Source organism: Aotus nancymaae, unplaced genomic scaffold (genome assembly GCF_030222135.1).
Source record: "Aotus nancymaae isolate 86718 unplaced genomic scaffold, 86718_ANA_hifiasm-v0.15.2.pri h1tg000016l, whole genome shotgun sequence".
NCBI classification, from domain to species: Eukaryota; Metazoa; Chordata; class Mammalia; order Primates; family Aotidae; genus Aotus; species Aotus nancymaae.
The window spans coordinates 46,257,571-46,274,209 of NW_026988428.1; the positions used below are offsets into that span (position 1 = coordinate 46,257,571).

At 35.9% G+C, this 16,639-nt stretch overlaps 1 protein-coding gene and 1 pseudogene across 5 annotated transcripts in view; one reads left to right on the forward strand and one right to left on the reverse strand.

The window, feature by feature from the left end:
* MON2 (MON2 homolog, regulator of endosome-to-Golgi trafficking) overlaps positions 1-16,639 on the forward strand; it is a 136,043-nt gene that overhangs the window by 80,861 nt on the left and 38,543 nt on the right. For all 5 annotated transcript variants that reach the window (XM_064377288.1, XM_064377289.1, XM_064377292.1 and 2 more), the window contains 6 exons: positions 832-933; positions 2,653-2,763; positions 4,979-5,154; positions 7,821-7,983; positions 10,784-11,077; positions 13,888-14,086. In XM_064377288.1, the coding sequence (XP_064233358.1) occupies positions 832-933; positions 2,653-2,763; positions 4,979-5,154; positions 7,821-7,983; positions 10,784-11,077; positions 13,888-14,086 (1,045 nt within the window). The remainder of the gene's footprint in view (positions 1-831; positions 934-2,652; positions 2,764-4,978; positions 5,155-7,820; positions 7,984-10,783; positions 11,078-13,887; positions 14,087-16,639) is intronic.
* Positions 3,672-3,762, reverse strand: LOC135275506 (U6 spliceosomal RNA; annotated as a pseudogene).

Consider the following 16,639-nt stretch of genomic DNA (forward strand, 5'->3'; position numbering starts at 1 on the left):
AAGTCCTGAATGGTATTGCCTAGGTTTTCTTCTAGTGTTTTTATAGTGTTAGGTCTTATGTTTAAATCTTTAATCCATCTGGAGTTAATTTTTGCTTTTTTATTCAGTTGTCTTTTTTTAAATACATTATCTCTGTTTGAAATACTACACCCATCCACCAGAAAATACTCATGGGTTTCATCAGCTGAATTTGCATTTAAACATGTTTTATCACCTTCATTAAGATTTGATTAGAGATAACTGCCCTTTGATCTTTTCTTAAACCATTCTTGTAACAAATGGACCAAGTACTCCTGTTTAGCCATATATAGTGTACCCTAGTTCCCTTTCTGATTATTGATAATGTCAGGGACTATAGAAAACTGTTTTGTCTTCGTGTCCTCTACTGTTCTGTTAGTATCTGGACTGACAGCCTGATCTCTGCTGTACTCTTGATTTCATTTTTCTGTTTCTTTGTCTCTGTTGTCCCTTTTTTCCCCTACTTCTTGACATTCACACATAAAGCCTGGTCATTTTAAGACTTTTCTGATAAGAATGCTTCTTTTCTTCTGGTCAGAAGACCAGCCATTCTATGTGTCTAGTATAATTTTTGGATTCTCATGCCTTCCCCATTAAAACATTCTCCTCCTAACCAAATTTTCAAATTAGGAGCTATTCTGGATATTTAAGGTTGGCAGGAAGGTTTGTCTTTGATAACCAAGGTTTTGTTGTATTTATTAACTGTATACTAACTAATCGTTTTAATTTCAATCATGCTCTTTATTCTCAGTTTTATTCATAGTCTTAATTACTCAAAATTTTCCTTATAATATCAATATATTTTCTCCCTAGGAACCATCTCTTTTTGCTGTTGCCAAATTGTTAGAAACTGGTTTAGTTAATATGCACCGAATAGAAATTCTGTGGAGACCTCTGACTGGCCATCTACTTGAGGTAAATATTCTTGAGAATATTTAATTATAAATATATATATAATTAAATATATTTAATTATTTTATAAAGCCTTGCACACTGAACTGATGATTCTAGATAGCCATTTTAAAAATCAGCATTAACTTTATTCCCCTTTTCCTGACCCTGCACTTACTTATGTTTGTACATTTTATCAAGGACTAAAGTTGTTTTGTAATTTATTTGATGATGGAATTGGTTACTTTTATTGGCTGAAAATGGGTAACATTTTAAAATGAGAAATATCAATGAAACCAGCTGTTAGCTTGATACCCCTTTTATTATACAGTCTCTTGATCCACCTCAGTTTCAGGTAGTTCTGAAACTTAAAGGCAGTTAGGGCATAGAGTTAATAGTAAACACTGCTCATTTATAGCCTTTGCTATCATCATGAGATAGCTTTTTTTTCTTTTTTGAGATGGAATGTTACTCTGTCATACAGGCTGGTGCGCAGTGGCACTATCTCACCTCACTACACTCTCCACCTCCTGGGTTCAAGTGATTCTCTTGCCTCGCCTCCTGAGTAGCTAGGATTACAGGCACATACCACCACACCTGGCTAATTTTAGTATTTTTAGTAGAGATAGGATTTCACCATATTAGCCAGGCTGGTCTTGAACTGTTGACCTCAGGTGATCTGCCTACCTCAGTCTCCCAAGTGCTTGGATTATAGGCGTGAGCCACTGTGCTTGGCCTTGATGATGAGATAGCTTTCTGCTAGGGAAAAATGGTTTGGTATCACTAATTATAGATAGTGCCGGAGAATTTTACCTGGATTTACATTGTCTTACATTCAGGTTGAGGTGATTCTGAATAGTTTCTGCTTAAAAACAACCTGCTTCTGCCACTACATGTGTTTGTGTACAGTTTAGGTTTAGGTTACCATAGTCCTTTCATGTTATTTAGAAACCTAGGAAAGGTCTTATTCTTAGTAAGAAAAACAGGCTGACTTCAGTAGTTCACACCTAAAATCCCAGTACTTTGTGACGCTGAGGTGGGAGGATTGCTTAAGCCCAGGAGTTCGAGACCAACCTGGGTAACATAGGGAGACACCATTTCTACAAAAAATTTAAAAAATTAGCTGGATTTGATGGTATATGCTTGTAGTTCTAATTACTTGGGAGGCTAAATGGGGAGAATTGGTTAAACCCAGGAGGTTGAGGCTGCAGTGAGCTGTGATTGTGCCACTGCATTCCAGGCTGGGTAACAAAGTGAGAGAGCATGTCTCAAAAAAAATAAATAAATAAAATAATAAGAAAAACAGATGTACATGAACTTCCCCCCATTTTATTGGGATTACTTTCATGAATGATTAAAGGCTTTATGCAGATTTCTTCATTATTGGATGGTCTCATCAAAGGGCAACCAATAAAGTTTTTTGAATTTTGACATATTATTTGATTAATGAAATTAAATTAAGAACCTTGATATTAGCTTGCTTCTTTTGTTTACCCTGATGATATATAATTTACTTTTATGGAATCCTTTCTTTTCTGTGAATTGTTTTAGTTTCATCTTTTTTCTTCTGTCTCTCTATTGCTTGCTCTTGCCCTTATTCAGAAGGTAAGCTTACTTACATTTTGGGTATAATTTTTCTTCTAATGCTTATTGAATATTTAATACAACTTTTAAAATGTAAAATTGATGTGTGATTTATAGCTGAAGTATACAAATTAAACTTTTAATTTTATATACCTTCAGGTCTGCCAGCATCCAAACTCTCGAATGAGAGAATGGGGAGCAGAAGCTTTAACTTCCCTTATTAAAGCAGGATTATCATTTAACCATGATCCTCCACTTTCACAAAACCAGGTAATAAAAACCTTACCTTTTTTTAAAAAAAATACTCAATATAAACTCTTCCTCCTCCATATGTGATTTTTTTCTTAATTTATCAAGTAGATGGTATCTAAGAGTGGGGTTTTTAACTTAATATTCCATTTTATATGTAGGCCCTGAATCTCTTACAGAAGGTTAAATTAAGGTTAAACTAATTTAGGTTAAACTAAACTAAGTTAGTTTAACTAAGATTAAACTACAGAAGGTTAAACTAAACTAAGTTAAATTACCTAGGATTGGTCTCATAGTCATAAGTTTTCCTATTTATGCAGTGCTAAAGTGTTGTTTTGGAGCCTCTTTTGCTTTGGTCTTTACCTGTCTCTGGTTTTTTTTTTCTCTCTCTCACTACCCTTACATAGGGAGAAAATAAGTGGCAGAAGAAACAAGCACAATGAAGTAGATTTTTATTTTAACATAATTTTAAATTATTTTTTACTTCCAGAGTTTACCTTTGTCATGAATTCTATGTCCTGACTTTCTTTATTATTTGTACCCGTTTTTTTTTCCTTTGAGACGAAGTCTCACTCTGTCGCCCAGGCTGGAGTGCAGTGGCGTGATCTCAGCTCACTGCAACCTCTGCCTCCTGGGTTCAAGTGATTCTCCTGCCTCAGCCTCCCAAGTAGCTGGGATTACAGGTATGCGCCACCATGGCTGGCTAATTTTTGTATTTTTAGTAGAGATGGGGTTTCACCATGTTGGTCAGGCTGGTCTCAAACTCCTGACCTTGAGATCCACCTGCCTTGGCCTCCCAAAGTGCTGGGATTACAGGCATGAGCCACTGCGCCCAGCCTTGTACTCATTTTTTAAAAAGTCTACCAAAGTTTTATTGTTTCAAGACTGAGTAGGAACAATGCATTTATTTATTTTTTAACTTTTTAAATAAAAATATGGAGTAAATCACAAATTTCCATGGGGGCTGTGCTAATCTCTGTATCATTCCAATTTTAGTATATGTGCTACTGAAGCAAGCACAGAATGAGGCATTTAATAACCGTTCCAATTGCCCTCATCATCTTACTGTATCATAATTGTATTCCAGAAATTCAGTTAACACATAATTTTTGAATACAGCTCTTGGAATAGGATGATGAACAAGACAGAAAAGATAAAGCTTACAGAGCTTATATTTTAGTGATTTCATATGTTCTTCTGAAACAATTTGAATTAAAAAAAAAAAAACACCCTTTTTCATTTATTTTGATATCCTCAACATCCAGCTTAATACTTGGTGCATAGTGAAAGCTTAGAAATGTTTATTCAGTGAATGAACCAAATAAATGAATCCCCTGGAGAAAAGAAAGTTAAGAATGAAACAAGGGTTTTCAGATGCTGAAAGGGATAGACAGAATGCTTTTTTTTTAAACTTTCCAACAAATTGTGTGGTTTTATGTCATCTCTGTTAATATCTGCTACATTTATTCGTTTTTTAGAAGTATTATAGCTTCTACTACTACATCATGCTTGAGAATTTTAAATTTAAATACATATGATATACATTAATAAAGTAAACGAAAGGTCATTTTAGAAATTGGGAATTGATTTCCTCTCTCCAAATATAGCTAGAGATATATTTCCTGTAGTGAAGTTCATTTCTGTTATTTATGGGTTTATAATTAGTATCTTTTAAAGTAAGATAACTACCCATTTACTTAAAATCTAACATCTTGAAGGTTTTTTTCTCTTATTTAAAAATAGAGATAGATTTGCCTTTAATAATTATCGTTGGATAAATGATATTTGATGTTTATTTTAGTAGAATAATTCTAAACAGGCATGGTGGCTCACGCCTGTAATCTCAGCACCTTGGGAAGCCAAAGTGGGTGGATCACCTGAGGTCAGGAGTTCAAGACCAGCCTGGCCAATGTGGTGAAACTCTGTCTCTACTAAAAATACAAAAATTAGCCGGGGATGGTGGTGCATGCCTGTAATCCCAGCTACTCAGGAGGCTGAGGCAGGAGGATCACTTGAACCAAGGAGGCTGAGGTTGCAGTGAGCTGAGATTGCTCCACTGTACTCCAGTCTCTTAGGTGACAGAACAAGACTCCATCCAAAAAAAAAAAAAATTTCTATTTACCATGGTAGTCTGAATGGAGATGAATTTAATGAATTTAAACTTAAAAAGCAACAGAAAAGTCTTCTTGTATTTTTTGAACTTCTCTTTCTAATTAGTTTCTTGGCCCCTTTTCAGAGGCTGCAGTTGCTTTTATTGAACCCACTAAAGGAGATGTCAAATATTAATCATCCAGATATTCGACTCAAGCAGTTAGAATGTGTGTTGCAGATTCTGCAGAGTCAGGGAGACAGTCTTGGGCCTGGATGGCCATTAGTGCTTGGAGTCATGGGAGCAATCAGAAATGATCAAGGGTAAGTATGTAAAATTATTTGAGAAAAAATATATATGAAAAATAAACATGGGAGCAGTCAGAAATGTTCAAGGGTAAGGGTTTAAAGTTATTTGAGAAAAAATAGGAAAAATAAAATATAAATAAAATTAACATAAAAATGATAGAGGTAGAAAAGGACTCCATCCTAAAATCTTGAAATAGTGGTCATTTTTTTAATGTTCTTACTGCTTAAGGCTAAGATCTGTAAGAGTTTTTCTTAACTCTACCCCTAAGTGGTTACAGGAAATTTTTAGAGATCACTTTTGGTTTGGAAAGATAAAAAAAATTGCTCTTTATTCGACATTCATGCAAGAATACATGATTCTTACTTATGCTGAGATACATGAAACAGCCTAACAAATTTTGTAACACATCCAAAGATGGGGTAGTTTTGTTTTGTTAAAATAAATACATTATTTGATAAGATGTGAAACAGCATTTAGGGCTTGACCTCACTATATATATGAGGCAGTCAGTAATTGCTTTAAAGTGACCTTTTCATTAATTTTTGATTTATTAAACATTTATTCTGTGCTTAGTGTATTACAATGCTTGATAGTTATTCTGATTACATAGGTAAGTAGCTCCTGCCCTAGACATAGAATCCTAGTAAGAAAGTATAATTGCATGTCCCCTAACGTTTCAGTCAACAACAGACCACATGTATGATGGAGGTCCCATAAGATTTTGATACCCTATTTTTACTGTACCTTTTCTATGTTTAGATATGCTTCAGTACATAAATACTTACGTCATGTTACAATTGCTTACACTATTCAGGGCAGTAGCAAGCTAAGCTGTACAGATTTGTAGCTCAGGAGCAATAAGCTATGACATACAGCCCAGGTGTGTAGTAGGCTCTGTCATCTAGGTTTGTGTCAGTACACTCTGTGACGTTCATACAGCGACAGAATCGCTTAATGACACATTTCTCAGAACATATCCTCGTCAGTAAGCAGTACATTACTGTAGTTTGTTATGCCACAAAAGAAGTAACCTTCAGCAGGAGGAGGACAGAGCCAAAATTACAAAGGAGATTTTATATGCTTATATAAATGTTTTGAATGTATACTGAATACAGTTGAAAGACGTTTTGGGATTTTAAGCAGAGGAGTGATGTAATCACATATGAATATGATAGATATAATTGTGACAGCATCATGGAGGGGAGGGTGGGAAATGAGAATGCCTACGAGTGCTCATTAGAAATAAGAGATAGATTTGAACTACTTAACAGATAGACTGTCGGCAAAGGAAAAATTAGCAATCAGGAATGTCTTCCAGATTTCTGACTTAGGCAGTTTAGTGGGGAATGGTAGTATCATTAACTAAATAGGGAATACACAAGGAAGAACAAATTTGGAGGGGACATATGGACTTGTTTAACTTTTGGGGTAGGAGATTGCAGTGGAGAGATTCAGCAGACATTGGATATATTTTTCTGTAATTCTGTAGTAACACACTGTCTTGTTTTGATGACTAGTTAAGGAGTTGTAGGTGACCAAGATGCTTGAGACTATTATGGAAAGTTAATTTATCTTAAATATTTATAGTAATAAAATTCTTTAAGGACTACAAAATATTGAGATGATTAAATTGAAAAGAGATCAGCTTAGATCAAGCTTAAGTGTCTTCTCCCAACCTATAATGTGGTATATTACATAGGGCATTGTAGTAAGGATATAAAGAATTAATAGGTGTAAAACACTTGGAAAATATGTGACATACTAAGCATTCAGAGTATTAGCAATTATCCTTACCATTTTCATTATTGTTTATACCATCAGAATTTTTCTCCAAAACCAAATAGTTCTTGTTATCTTTATTTGAAATTCAAAATTTACTCTTTTCTCACAGACTAGATGTGGGTTTTATTTTCTTTGGAGATTTAAATAAGATGTAGTATAGATATAAAAGAATGAGGAGCTCTTTTTCAGTAAATTGTGTGTATTTACATGTACTGGGCACTTTACTAGATACCAGGGATACAGTGAGGAGAAAAGTAACTGGCTAACTTCCCATTCTCATTTATTGTCTACTTTTTTTTTTTTTCGGTTAGTTGGTATGAAATACAAATAGAAATAATATGATGTTAATGCTTTATTTTTTTAATTTGTTTTTATCTCTTATTACCTGCAAGCTTCTTTGTTTTTGTTAATTTAAGTAAGTGTATCTATTTTACATTTATGTAAATGTTAAAATACTTTATGATCTATATGAGGAAAGAGTTTCTTGCTTAAATTCTAAAATAAAATTTTACTTCATTCAAATTATTCTAAGATAGGTATTTTTACATATTTCTTTTAAATGCATAATTAAAGCTGATTGTGGTAGCTCATGGCCTGTAATCGTAAATGTAAACTTTGGGAGGCAAAGGCAGGAGGATCAGTTGAGCCCAGGAAATTGAGACCAGCCAAGGCAACATAGTGGGACCCTGTTTCCACACACACCAAAAAAGGCATGGTGGTGTGCATCTGTAGTCCCAGCTACTGGGGAAGCTGAGGTTGGAGGAGCATATGATCGCGGGAGGTTGAGAGTGAGGCATGATTGCACCACTGCACTCCAACCTAAGTGACAGAGTAAGGCCTTGTCTCAAAAATAAATAAATAAAATAATTGCATCTGTATACATTTCTTTTGTTTTCAGAGAATCCTTGATACGAACTGCATTCCAGTGTCTTCAGTTGGTTGTGACAGATTTTCTGCCAACAATGCCATGTACTTGCCTACAAATAGTTGTAGATGTTGCAGGTAGCTTTGGTCTCCATAACCAAGAACTTAATATTAGTTTAACTTCAATAGGTTTATTGGTAAGTATCATTGTCCTTAGAATATAATGTAATTTAGAAATCATTGTTATTCAGTTGGGAGTGAATGCTAAGCAAATATACTTTTAGCTCTTTGCAAATTATTTATATGACTTTTAAATTTCAAACTTACATCTGCCTGAAGGATTAAATAACATCACTTAAATATTAATAGCAAAATGTTTGAAATGATTTTCATACATTGAGCTGAAGTTTGGCTTGTAACAGCTGGAAGGGTTTGTCATGAAAGGATTTAGTAAACAATAGTATATACAAAGGAAATCTTCACTTGACTTTAATGTGAACCAGTTACATTAGTCTCTGACAAGAAAATCAGCCTGTACTTTGAAGCCTTGAAGCCAAGCATTGACTTTTTATCTTAGCCATGAAAGTCCTACATGACATCTTCCTGAAGAAGGTTGTTTCAGGCTGCGTGTGGTAGCTAATGCCTATAATCCCAGCACTTTGAGAGGCTGAGGTGGGAGGATTGCTGAGGCTAGGAGTTTGAGACCAGCCTGGGCAATAAAGTGAGACGCCTCATCTCTACTAAAAATTAGCTGTGTATGGTGATGTGCGCCGGTAGTCTTAGCTACATGGGAGGATTGCTTGAGCCCAGGACTTTGAGACTGCAGTGAGTTATGATCATACCACTGCACTCCAGGCTTGGCAACAGAGCCAGACCTTGTCTCTTTTAAAAAAGTAAAATAAGAAGGTTGTTTTGTCTACACTGAAAATCTGTTGGTCAGTGTAGTCACCTTCATCGGTGATCTTAGGTAGATCTGGATAACTCGCCTACAGCTTCTACATCAGCACTTGCTGCTTCACCTTGTAGTTGTAGGTTATGGTGATAACGCTTTCCTTAAACCTCTGAACTAGCCCCTGCTATCTTCAGACTTTTCATCTGCAGATTCTTCACCTTGCTCAGCCTTTATAGAATTGAGAAGAGTTAGGGCCTTGCTCTGGATTAGGCTTTGGCTTAAGTGAATCTTGTGGCTGGTTTGACCTTCTATCCAGACAACTAAAACTTTCTTGATGTCATCAGTAAGGCTGGTGTACTTTTTAATCATTTTTTATCCTTTAGAGTAACATTTTTTGTTTCCTTCGATAACTTACCCTGTGCATTCACAACTTGACTTACTGGCACAAGAGGGCTAGCTTTGGCCTGTCTTGGTTTTCAACATACCTTCCTCACTTAGCTTAATTATTACTAGCTTTTGATTAAAAGTGAGAGAAATGCAACTCTTCCTTTCACTTGAACACTTACAGGTCATTGTAGGGTTATTAACTGGCCTGACTTCACTGTTGTTGTATCTCAAGGAATAGGGAAGCCTGAGAAAAAATAAAAAGATGAGGAAACAAGCTGACGATGAAACAGAAAACTCACATTAAGTTTGCCATCTTACATAGGTGCGGCTGTGTGCCCCAAAATAGTTACAATCGTTGCGTCAAAGATCACCGATCATAGATCATCATAACAGACACAATAATAATTTAAAAGTTTGAAATATTACAAGTATTAGTAAAATGTGACACAGAAACAGTGATAACAAGCTGCTGGAAAAAATGACACCAACACACTTGTTCAATGCAGGGTTGCCACAAACCTTCAATTTATAAAAATTGCAATTATCTGTGAAGCACAATAAAGAGAAGCAATAAAGCAAGATATCCCTGTAATGAAGGTTAGACAATTGTTAACATTACATAAAATAAACATGCACAGAATTGTTTTCAATATATATTTAAAGGCAGTTATTTAGAATCTTCTAAGTGTATGTTAAAACTCAGAAGTTTTATAAATTTGAACTTTAAAATTTTCCTCACAAGCTGGATAAGTTACATTCAGCTCTTCCTACATTTAGCTCTCAATTTTTATGGCTTCTGTATCTGTAGATTCAACCAAGTGTAAATGGAAATTTTTTTTTTAGAAGATAGTTGTGCCTGTGCTAAACATGTATAGACCTTCTTGTCAGTATTACCTAAACAATACAGTATAAGAGCCATTTAGATAGCATTTACCTTGTGTTAGGTATTAAAAGTTATCTAGTGATTACTTAAAGTATCTGGGAGGATGTGTGTAGGCTATATGCAAATACTACACGATTTTATATAAGGGACTTGGGGATTTGTGGATTTGGATATGGGGTGGGAGGTCCTGAAACCAATCCCCTACGGATACTGAGGGACAACTATATTTTACTATTACTATTATTTTTCCCATTTTTGCATGGGAAAGAACGTAAGCATGTTGCATATATAATTGCTCCCGAAGAGTGGGTGGCTAGTTCAGCAAAAATTACTGCTGGATAGCACCTCCTTTATTTTACATTTATGTTCACAGTACTGGATTCTCTACATTTTAACCATTGGCATAATTATTATTAATTTGTACTGTGGTTGACAATGAATTATAATGTATGTTTAGAAATAGTAATTGCTCTTTACTTGTGTGAAATTACAAACTTATAAAACAATATTAAGGAATTGTTTAGGTGGTAGATACATCAATATGTTCAAGTTCATTATACAATTCTTGGTTTTTTGTATGTTCTTGATATTTGTTATAATAAAAAAGTAAAAAAATAAATGTTAGCAGAAGATTGTTCTCCACTTTCTCCTGAAATCATGTAGAGATACTGACAGAGGAAGAGATGTTTCACTGAACTTAGTCTACTAGGAAAGAGATTTTTGAAGTAATCTTTTTAAAGTTTTACTGTGAAAGGTAAAACAACCACATGTTGCATAGTTATGTGTTTAAAATGAAACCTTGAATAAGCTAATATTTTTTTACTTTGCTTTTTAGTGGAATATTTCAGATTATTTTTTCCAACGAGGGGAAACTATTGAAAAAGAACTAAATAAGGAAGAGGCATTGCAGCAAAAGCAGGCAGAGGAGAAAGGAGTTGTTTTAAATCGGCCGTTCCACCCTGCACCACCATTTGATTGCTTGTGGTTATGTCTTTATGCAAAACTGGGTGAACTATGCGTGGATCCTCGTCCTGCTGTCAGGAAGAGTGCAGGGCAAACTCTGTTTTCTACGATTGGTGCACATGGAACTTTATTACAGCATTCAACCTGGCACACTGTTATTTGGAAGGTATTGTAAAATAGATTGGACTGTCAGCTTTTAATGAGACTTGCTTTTATATTAATACTTTTTCATTTAAACTTGTTTCTTTTAATTTTTAAAGAATTTCCATGCGTTTGTATATTTGACAAAACAGGAAATGTTAGCTGTGTCATGTTGTAAATTGTACCTCACACAGAGCAAATTAAATATTAACAGCCTCATTTATCTGTTTCTGTTCTCATCTCTTATTGTCACTCTCTTGATTTCTGCCTTTGTCTCTCTTTTCCCCCCATTTTCCCAAATGGTAAAAACTAGGAGTTACTAAACCACAAAGGATAATCAATCCCTTACAATAGAGTGGAAAGCTTTTAGGGTTTTTGTTTGTTTTACTTTTGAGGTCTACTTGTAGATATGTAATTTAAATAGAATCAAAAGATAATTTCATAAACCAGAAGAATATTAATAGCAATGAAATTTACTTGCAGACTCACCAAATAAAAGTAACCTCCAAATGGTATATTGTACATGTAATGTTTATTCATTAAATTACAGTTTCAGTTTTTTCTTCTTTTGAAACATCCTAACAGAATCAACAGCTTATTAGTAATCATTTCCTCTTTGCTAAAAGTCTCTTCTTTTTTGTTCCATCTGTTCTATTATGATAGAATTCTGTTTATAATCCTTTCACTTGCTTTTGTGAGTTTTTCAAATTAATAGACCCCAAAATACTTTCTTAAAAAATTAATAGGCCAGGCATGGTGGCTCACGCCTGTAACCCCAGCACTTTGGGAGGCTGAGTCAGGAGGATCACCTGAGGTCAGGGGTTCAAGACCAACCTGGCCAATACGGTGAAACCCCATATCTACTAAAATTTTTTAAAAATTAGCTGGGTGTGGTGGTGCACTCCTATAATGCCAGCTACTTGGGAAGCTGAGGTACGAGAATCTCTTGAACCTGGGAGGTGGAAGATGTAGTGTGCTAAGATCATGTCACTGCATCCCAGCCTGGGTGACAGAGTGAACTGTCTCAAATATATATATATATATATAATAACATTATATGGTCCCAAATAAAATAATCCAAAGCCCTGTTTTCTTTTTTCACTTTTTAATTTTTATTTTTTAAAGTAACAAAATTATGTGTATTTTAGTAAAAGCCCTGTTTCCTTCTGTCTTATATTTCAGTTCCATCCCATAGTTCCTCCTGAGATCACAGACATGCTTAATTCTCCCTTACAGTTTGTTTTTAATCTAATACTTTTCTGATTCTTATTTTCTTTCCAAGCAACTTCATTTTTTATCTTTTTGCTACCTAATTGTTAATGATTTTTTTCTCACACTCCTTGCATTGTCTTATCTTCTGTAATTCATTTCCAGATTATTCTACTTCAGTCTCTTAAACATTAGAGTGTAACAGAATCACCTTGAAGACTTGTTAAAGCATAGATTGCTGAGCCACTGTTGTCTGCTCTCCCCGAGCCTGAGTTTCTGATTATTTTGGCCTGGAGTGAGGTCTGAGAATTTCCATTTCTGTCAAGTTCCTGAGTGGTATTTGATGTTGCTGGTATTAGTTCAGGGACCACCCTTTGAGAACACAGAAATTGTTCATATCCTACAGTTGGTCTTTTTTGTATGTGTGAGATAGGGTCTTGCTCTGTCACCCAGGCTTGAGCACAGTGGTCAGATTATAGCACACTACAACCTTGACCTGCTGGGCTCAAGTGATCCTCCCACATCAGCCTCTTAAGCAGCTGGGACTATAGGCTCACACTACCAGGCCCAGCTAATTTTAAAACTTTTTTTTGTAGAGACAGTCTCACTATGTTGCCCTGGCTGTTCTCAAACTCCAGGCTTCAAGCAATCCTCCCCACTTTGGCCTTCCAAAGCACTGGGATTACAGGCACGAGCCATCTCTGATAATTGTACTTTTGTCCTGGACTCCTCTCCTTAGCTTTGTGCTTTTCTTATACATTACCCCATAGATCCTCCATTGATACCTCAACAAGTCATATATTTTATCCAGTTAATTTTAATTTCTTTTTTTGAGACAGGATCTCACTCCATTTCCCAGGCTGGAGTGCAGTGGCATGATCAAAGCTCACTGCCACCTCAACCTCACGTGGGGACTCAGGTGATCGTCTCACCTCAGCCTTCCAAGTAGCTGGGACTACAGATGTATACCACAACATTTGGCTAATTTTTGTATTTTTTTTTGTAGGGACTGGGCTTCACCATTTTTGCACAGGCTGGTCTCGAACTCCTGGGCTCAAGCGATCTGCCCACCTTGGCCTCCCAAAGTGCCAGGGTTACAGATGAGAGCCACTGTGCCTAGCCTTAATTTTTTGTATTCCATGATAAACTTAAGAATGTATAATTAAGGCCTGGCACTGTAGCTCGCACCTGCAATCCCAGCACTTTGGGAGGCCGAGGTGAGTGGATCACCTCAGATCAGGAATTTGAGACCAGCCTGGCCAACATGATGAAACCCTGTCTCTACTAAAAATACAAAAATTAGCTGGGCGTGCTGGCAGGCTCCTGTAATCCCAGCTTCTCAGGAGTTTGAGGCAGGAGAATCACTTGAACCCAAGAGGTGGAGGTTGCAGTGAGCTGAGATCGCACCAGTGCTCTCCAGCCTGGGTGACAGAGTGAGACTTCTTAAAAAAAAAAAAAAGAGTGTATAATTACCTCTGTTGGTCAGTTTCCTCCAATATATAGAGATTGATAAGATTGTCAAGTATATTTTTATAACACTTTCTAGATTACTATGCTGTTGCTCCTATGCTATTACTTAAGCTATATTATTGATGCTTTTTATATGACATTTTTATAAATATTTAGGTACTCTTTCATCTACTGGACAGAGTTCGAGAGTCCTCTACCACTGCAGACAAAGAAAAGATTGAGTCTGGAGGTGGCAATATTCTCATTCATCATTCAAGGGACACAGCAGAGAAGCAATGGGCTGAGACATGGGTATTAACGTTGGCTGGAGTAGCAAGGATCTTCAACACTAGAAGATATTTGCTGCAACCTTTAGGTACACATACATTTTTTTTTTCTGGTTATACAAGTAATTAATGTTAAAAGAAATTTAGAAAATACAGTTATTTTAGAGTTCATATACAATGCTACTACCTAAGAATAATCGATCTTAACTTAGTCTTTATGTGTGGTGTATGTGTAAGCATGTGTGTTTTCATTCATTTCATTGATAAATTATTTAATGTGTACCTACTGTGGTCTAGCCTCTAGGGAATACAATGAAAGGCAAAATACACATCATTTTTGCTATTATGGGCATGAAGGAGGAGCCATAATTACATAAATAAAGGCAAAATTGCTACAGTGACATGTTGCAAAGGAATGGTACATTGTGAGCTTCAATAGGTACGTGACTTGGCCAGTGAGTTCCACATGGGCTTTGATAAAGCTATAGTTTTCCTGAGATCTGAAGGGTAAGTAGGAGTTCATCAGGCAAGGGTAAGATGAAGTGTGGAGAGCCTTATAGTCAATAAGACAATGTAAAAAAGACAGGAGAAGATTGGGGAAAAGAGATGGTAGACCCTATCATGTTTAAAGGTCTAGAATGAAGAGAATAAGAGTTTGATTCTCAACAAGATTGAGAGGTAGGGAAATACCATATCATCCAGATCATGTACAGTGTGTTAGGAGAAAGTTAGGAGACTAGGCAGGGTGGCTCTTGCCTATAATCTCAACACTTTGGGAGGCTGAGGCATTAGGGTAGCTTGAGCCCAGGAGTTTGAAACCAGACTGAGCAATACAATGAGATCTTGTCTCTACAAAAATTAAAAAAAAAAAAAATCGTCCGAATGTGGTGGTGTGCACCTGCAGTCCCAGCTACTTGGGAGGCTGAGGTGCAAGGCTTGGTTGAGCCTGGGATATGGAGATTTCTGCAGTTGGCCAGGATTGTCCCAGTGCACTCAAGCCTGGGTGACAGAGTGAAAACCTGTTTCAAAAAAAAAAAAAAAAAAAAAGTTAGGACTTCATCCTAAGAACAATTACAAGATATAATTCATGATTTGACATGATCAGATATGCACTTCAAAAAGATCACAAAGTGCATATCTTAGGTGTGTATGTAGAATGGAATGGAAACAAGGAAGGATGGCAGGGTGTTGTTAGACTGGTTAGGAAGCTGTTGGTGGCCTATCAGTGGTTCTTAAACAGGGCCCATTCTACTCCCATTGGACGTTTATCAACTCTGGAGACATTTTTAGTTGTCATAACTGGGGAAGGGGTGAGTGTTACTGCCCTCTGGGGAAGGTAGAGGCAGGGGTTAATGCTACACATCTTACAGTGCACATCGTACAATGCAGCCTCCTATAACGAAGAATTATCCAACCAGAAACGTCAGTGGTACCGAGACTGAGAAACCCAGTTGCCGAGTATACTTTTAATTCTGGTGGTAGTGCTGGTGGTGGTAGAAAAAGGTGAACAGAGATACTTTTGTACATAGTTATAAGCATGTTGTACATATTATTTTATCTATTTTTTAAATTGTTGGGCTTTTTTTAAACTTCCTTGTGTTAAAGCACAAGCATATTTACTCATTCCATAGGCATTTTTGTATATTGTTCTTTATATGCACTTTTCCCCCCTGTTTTTCAAAAACAAATAATTTATGCTATCTGATCCATTTTGCATGTTGGGTATATGTATTTTTAAATTTTGAGATTTTCCTCATGTAAAATGTACATACAGTGAAATGCACAAATTTTCATTATACATTTGCAAAGTTTTAACAAAATAAGCATCGTTTTTAGTACCTTCATGATATTTATCTTAAAAGCTAAGAACTAATAGATTTAGATTTTTAAAAATGAAGATGTAAGATAGTTAATGTCTTTGATCTTTTTTTTATAACTTGAAGACTAGGAAACGATATTTGTTATTTTAGAGTAAGTTTTATATTTTTAACGGAACCACATGCAATATATAGTTATATCTGTTCTTTTAAAGAAGACTCCTTCTCTGACATAAAATATGTTAATAGAGGAATTGCAGAGGTTTTTCTCCCTAAATGGCACAGGATATTCTAAATCTGATATTAGGTCACCATTCTGATAGGCAAATACAATGATTCATGAGACTTTTAAACTGTGATGGCAACAGGCAGAAGTGTTTTAACCATTAGATAGTTAATTTTAAAATGTAATTTGTCAAAACTCTTTGAACAGTTTACTTAAAATTCTGTGTTTTTTATTGTATGTAAATTTTACCTCAATTTTTTTTTTTTTTTGAGACAGAGTTTTGCTTTTGTTGCCCAGGCTGGAGTGCACTGGTGTTATCTCAGCTCACTGCAACCTCTGCCTCACAGATTCAAGCAGTTCTCCTGGTTCAGCCTCCTGAGTAGCTGGGATTACAGGTGCCACCACCATGCCCAGCTAAATTTTTGTATTTTTAATAGAGACAGGTTTCATCATGTTGGCCAGACTGGTCTAGGATTCCTGACCTCAGGTGATCCACATGCCTTGGACTCCCAAGGTGCAGGGATTACAGACGTGAGCCACTGCGACCAGCCCTCAATTTTTAATAAAAAGTGTGTGGTGGGGGAAGATGCATATAACTA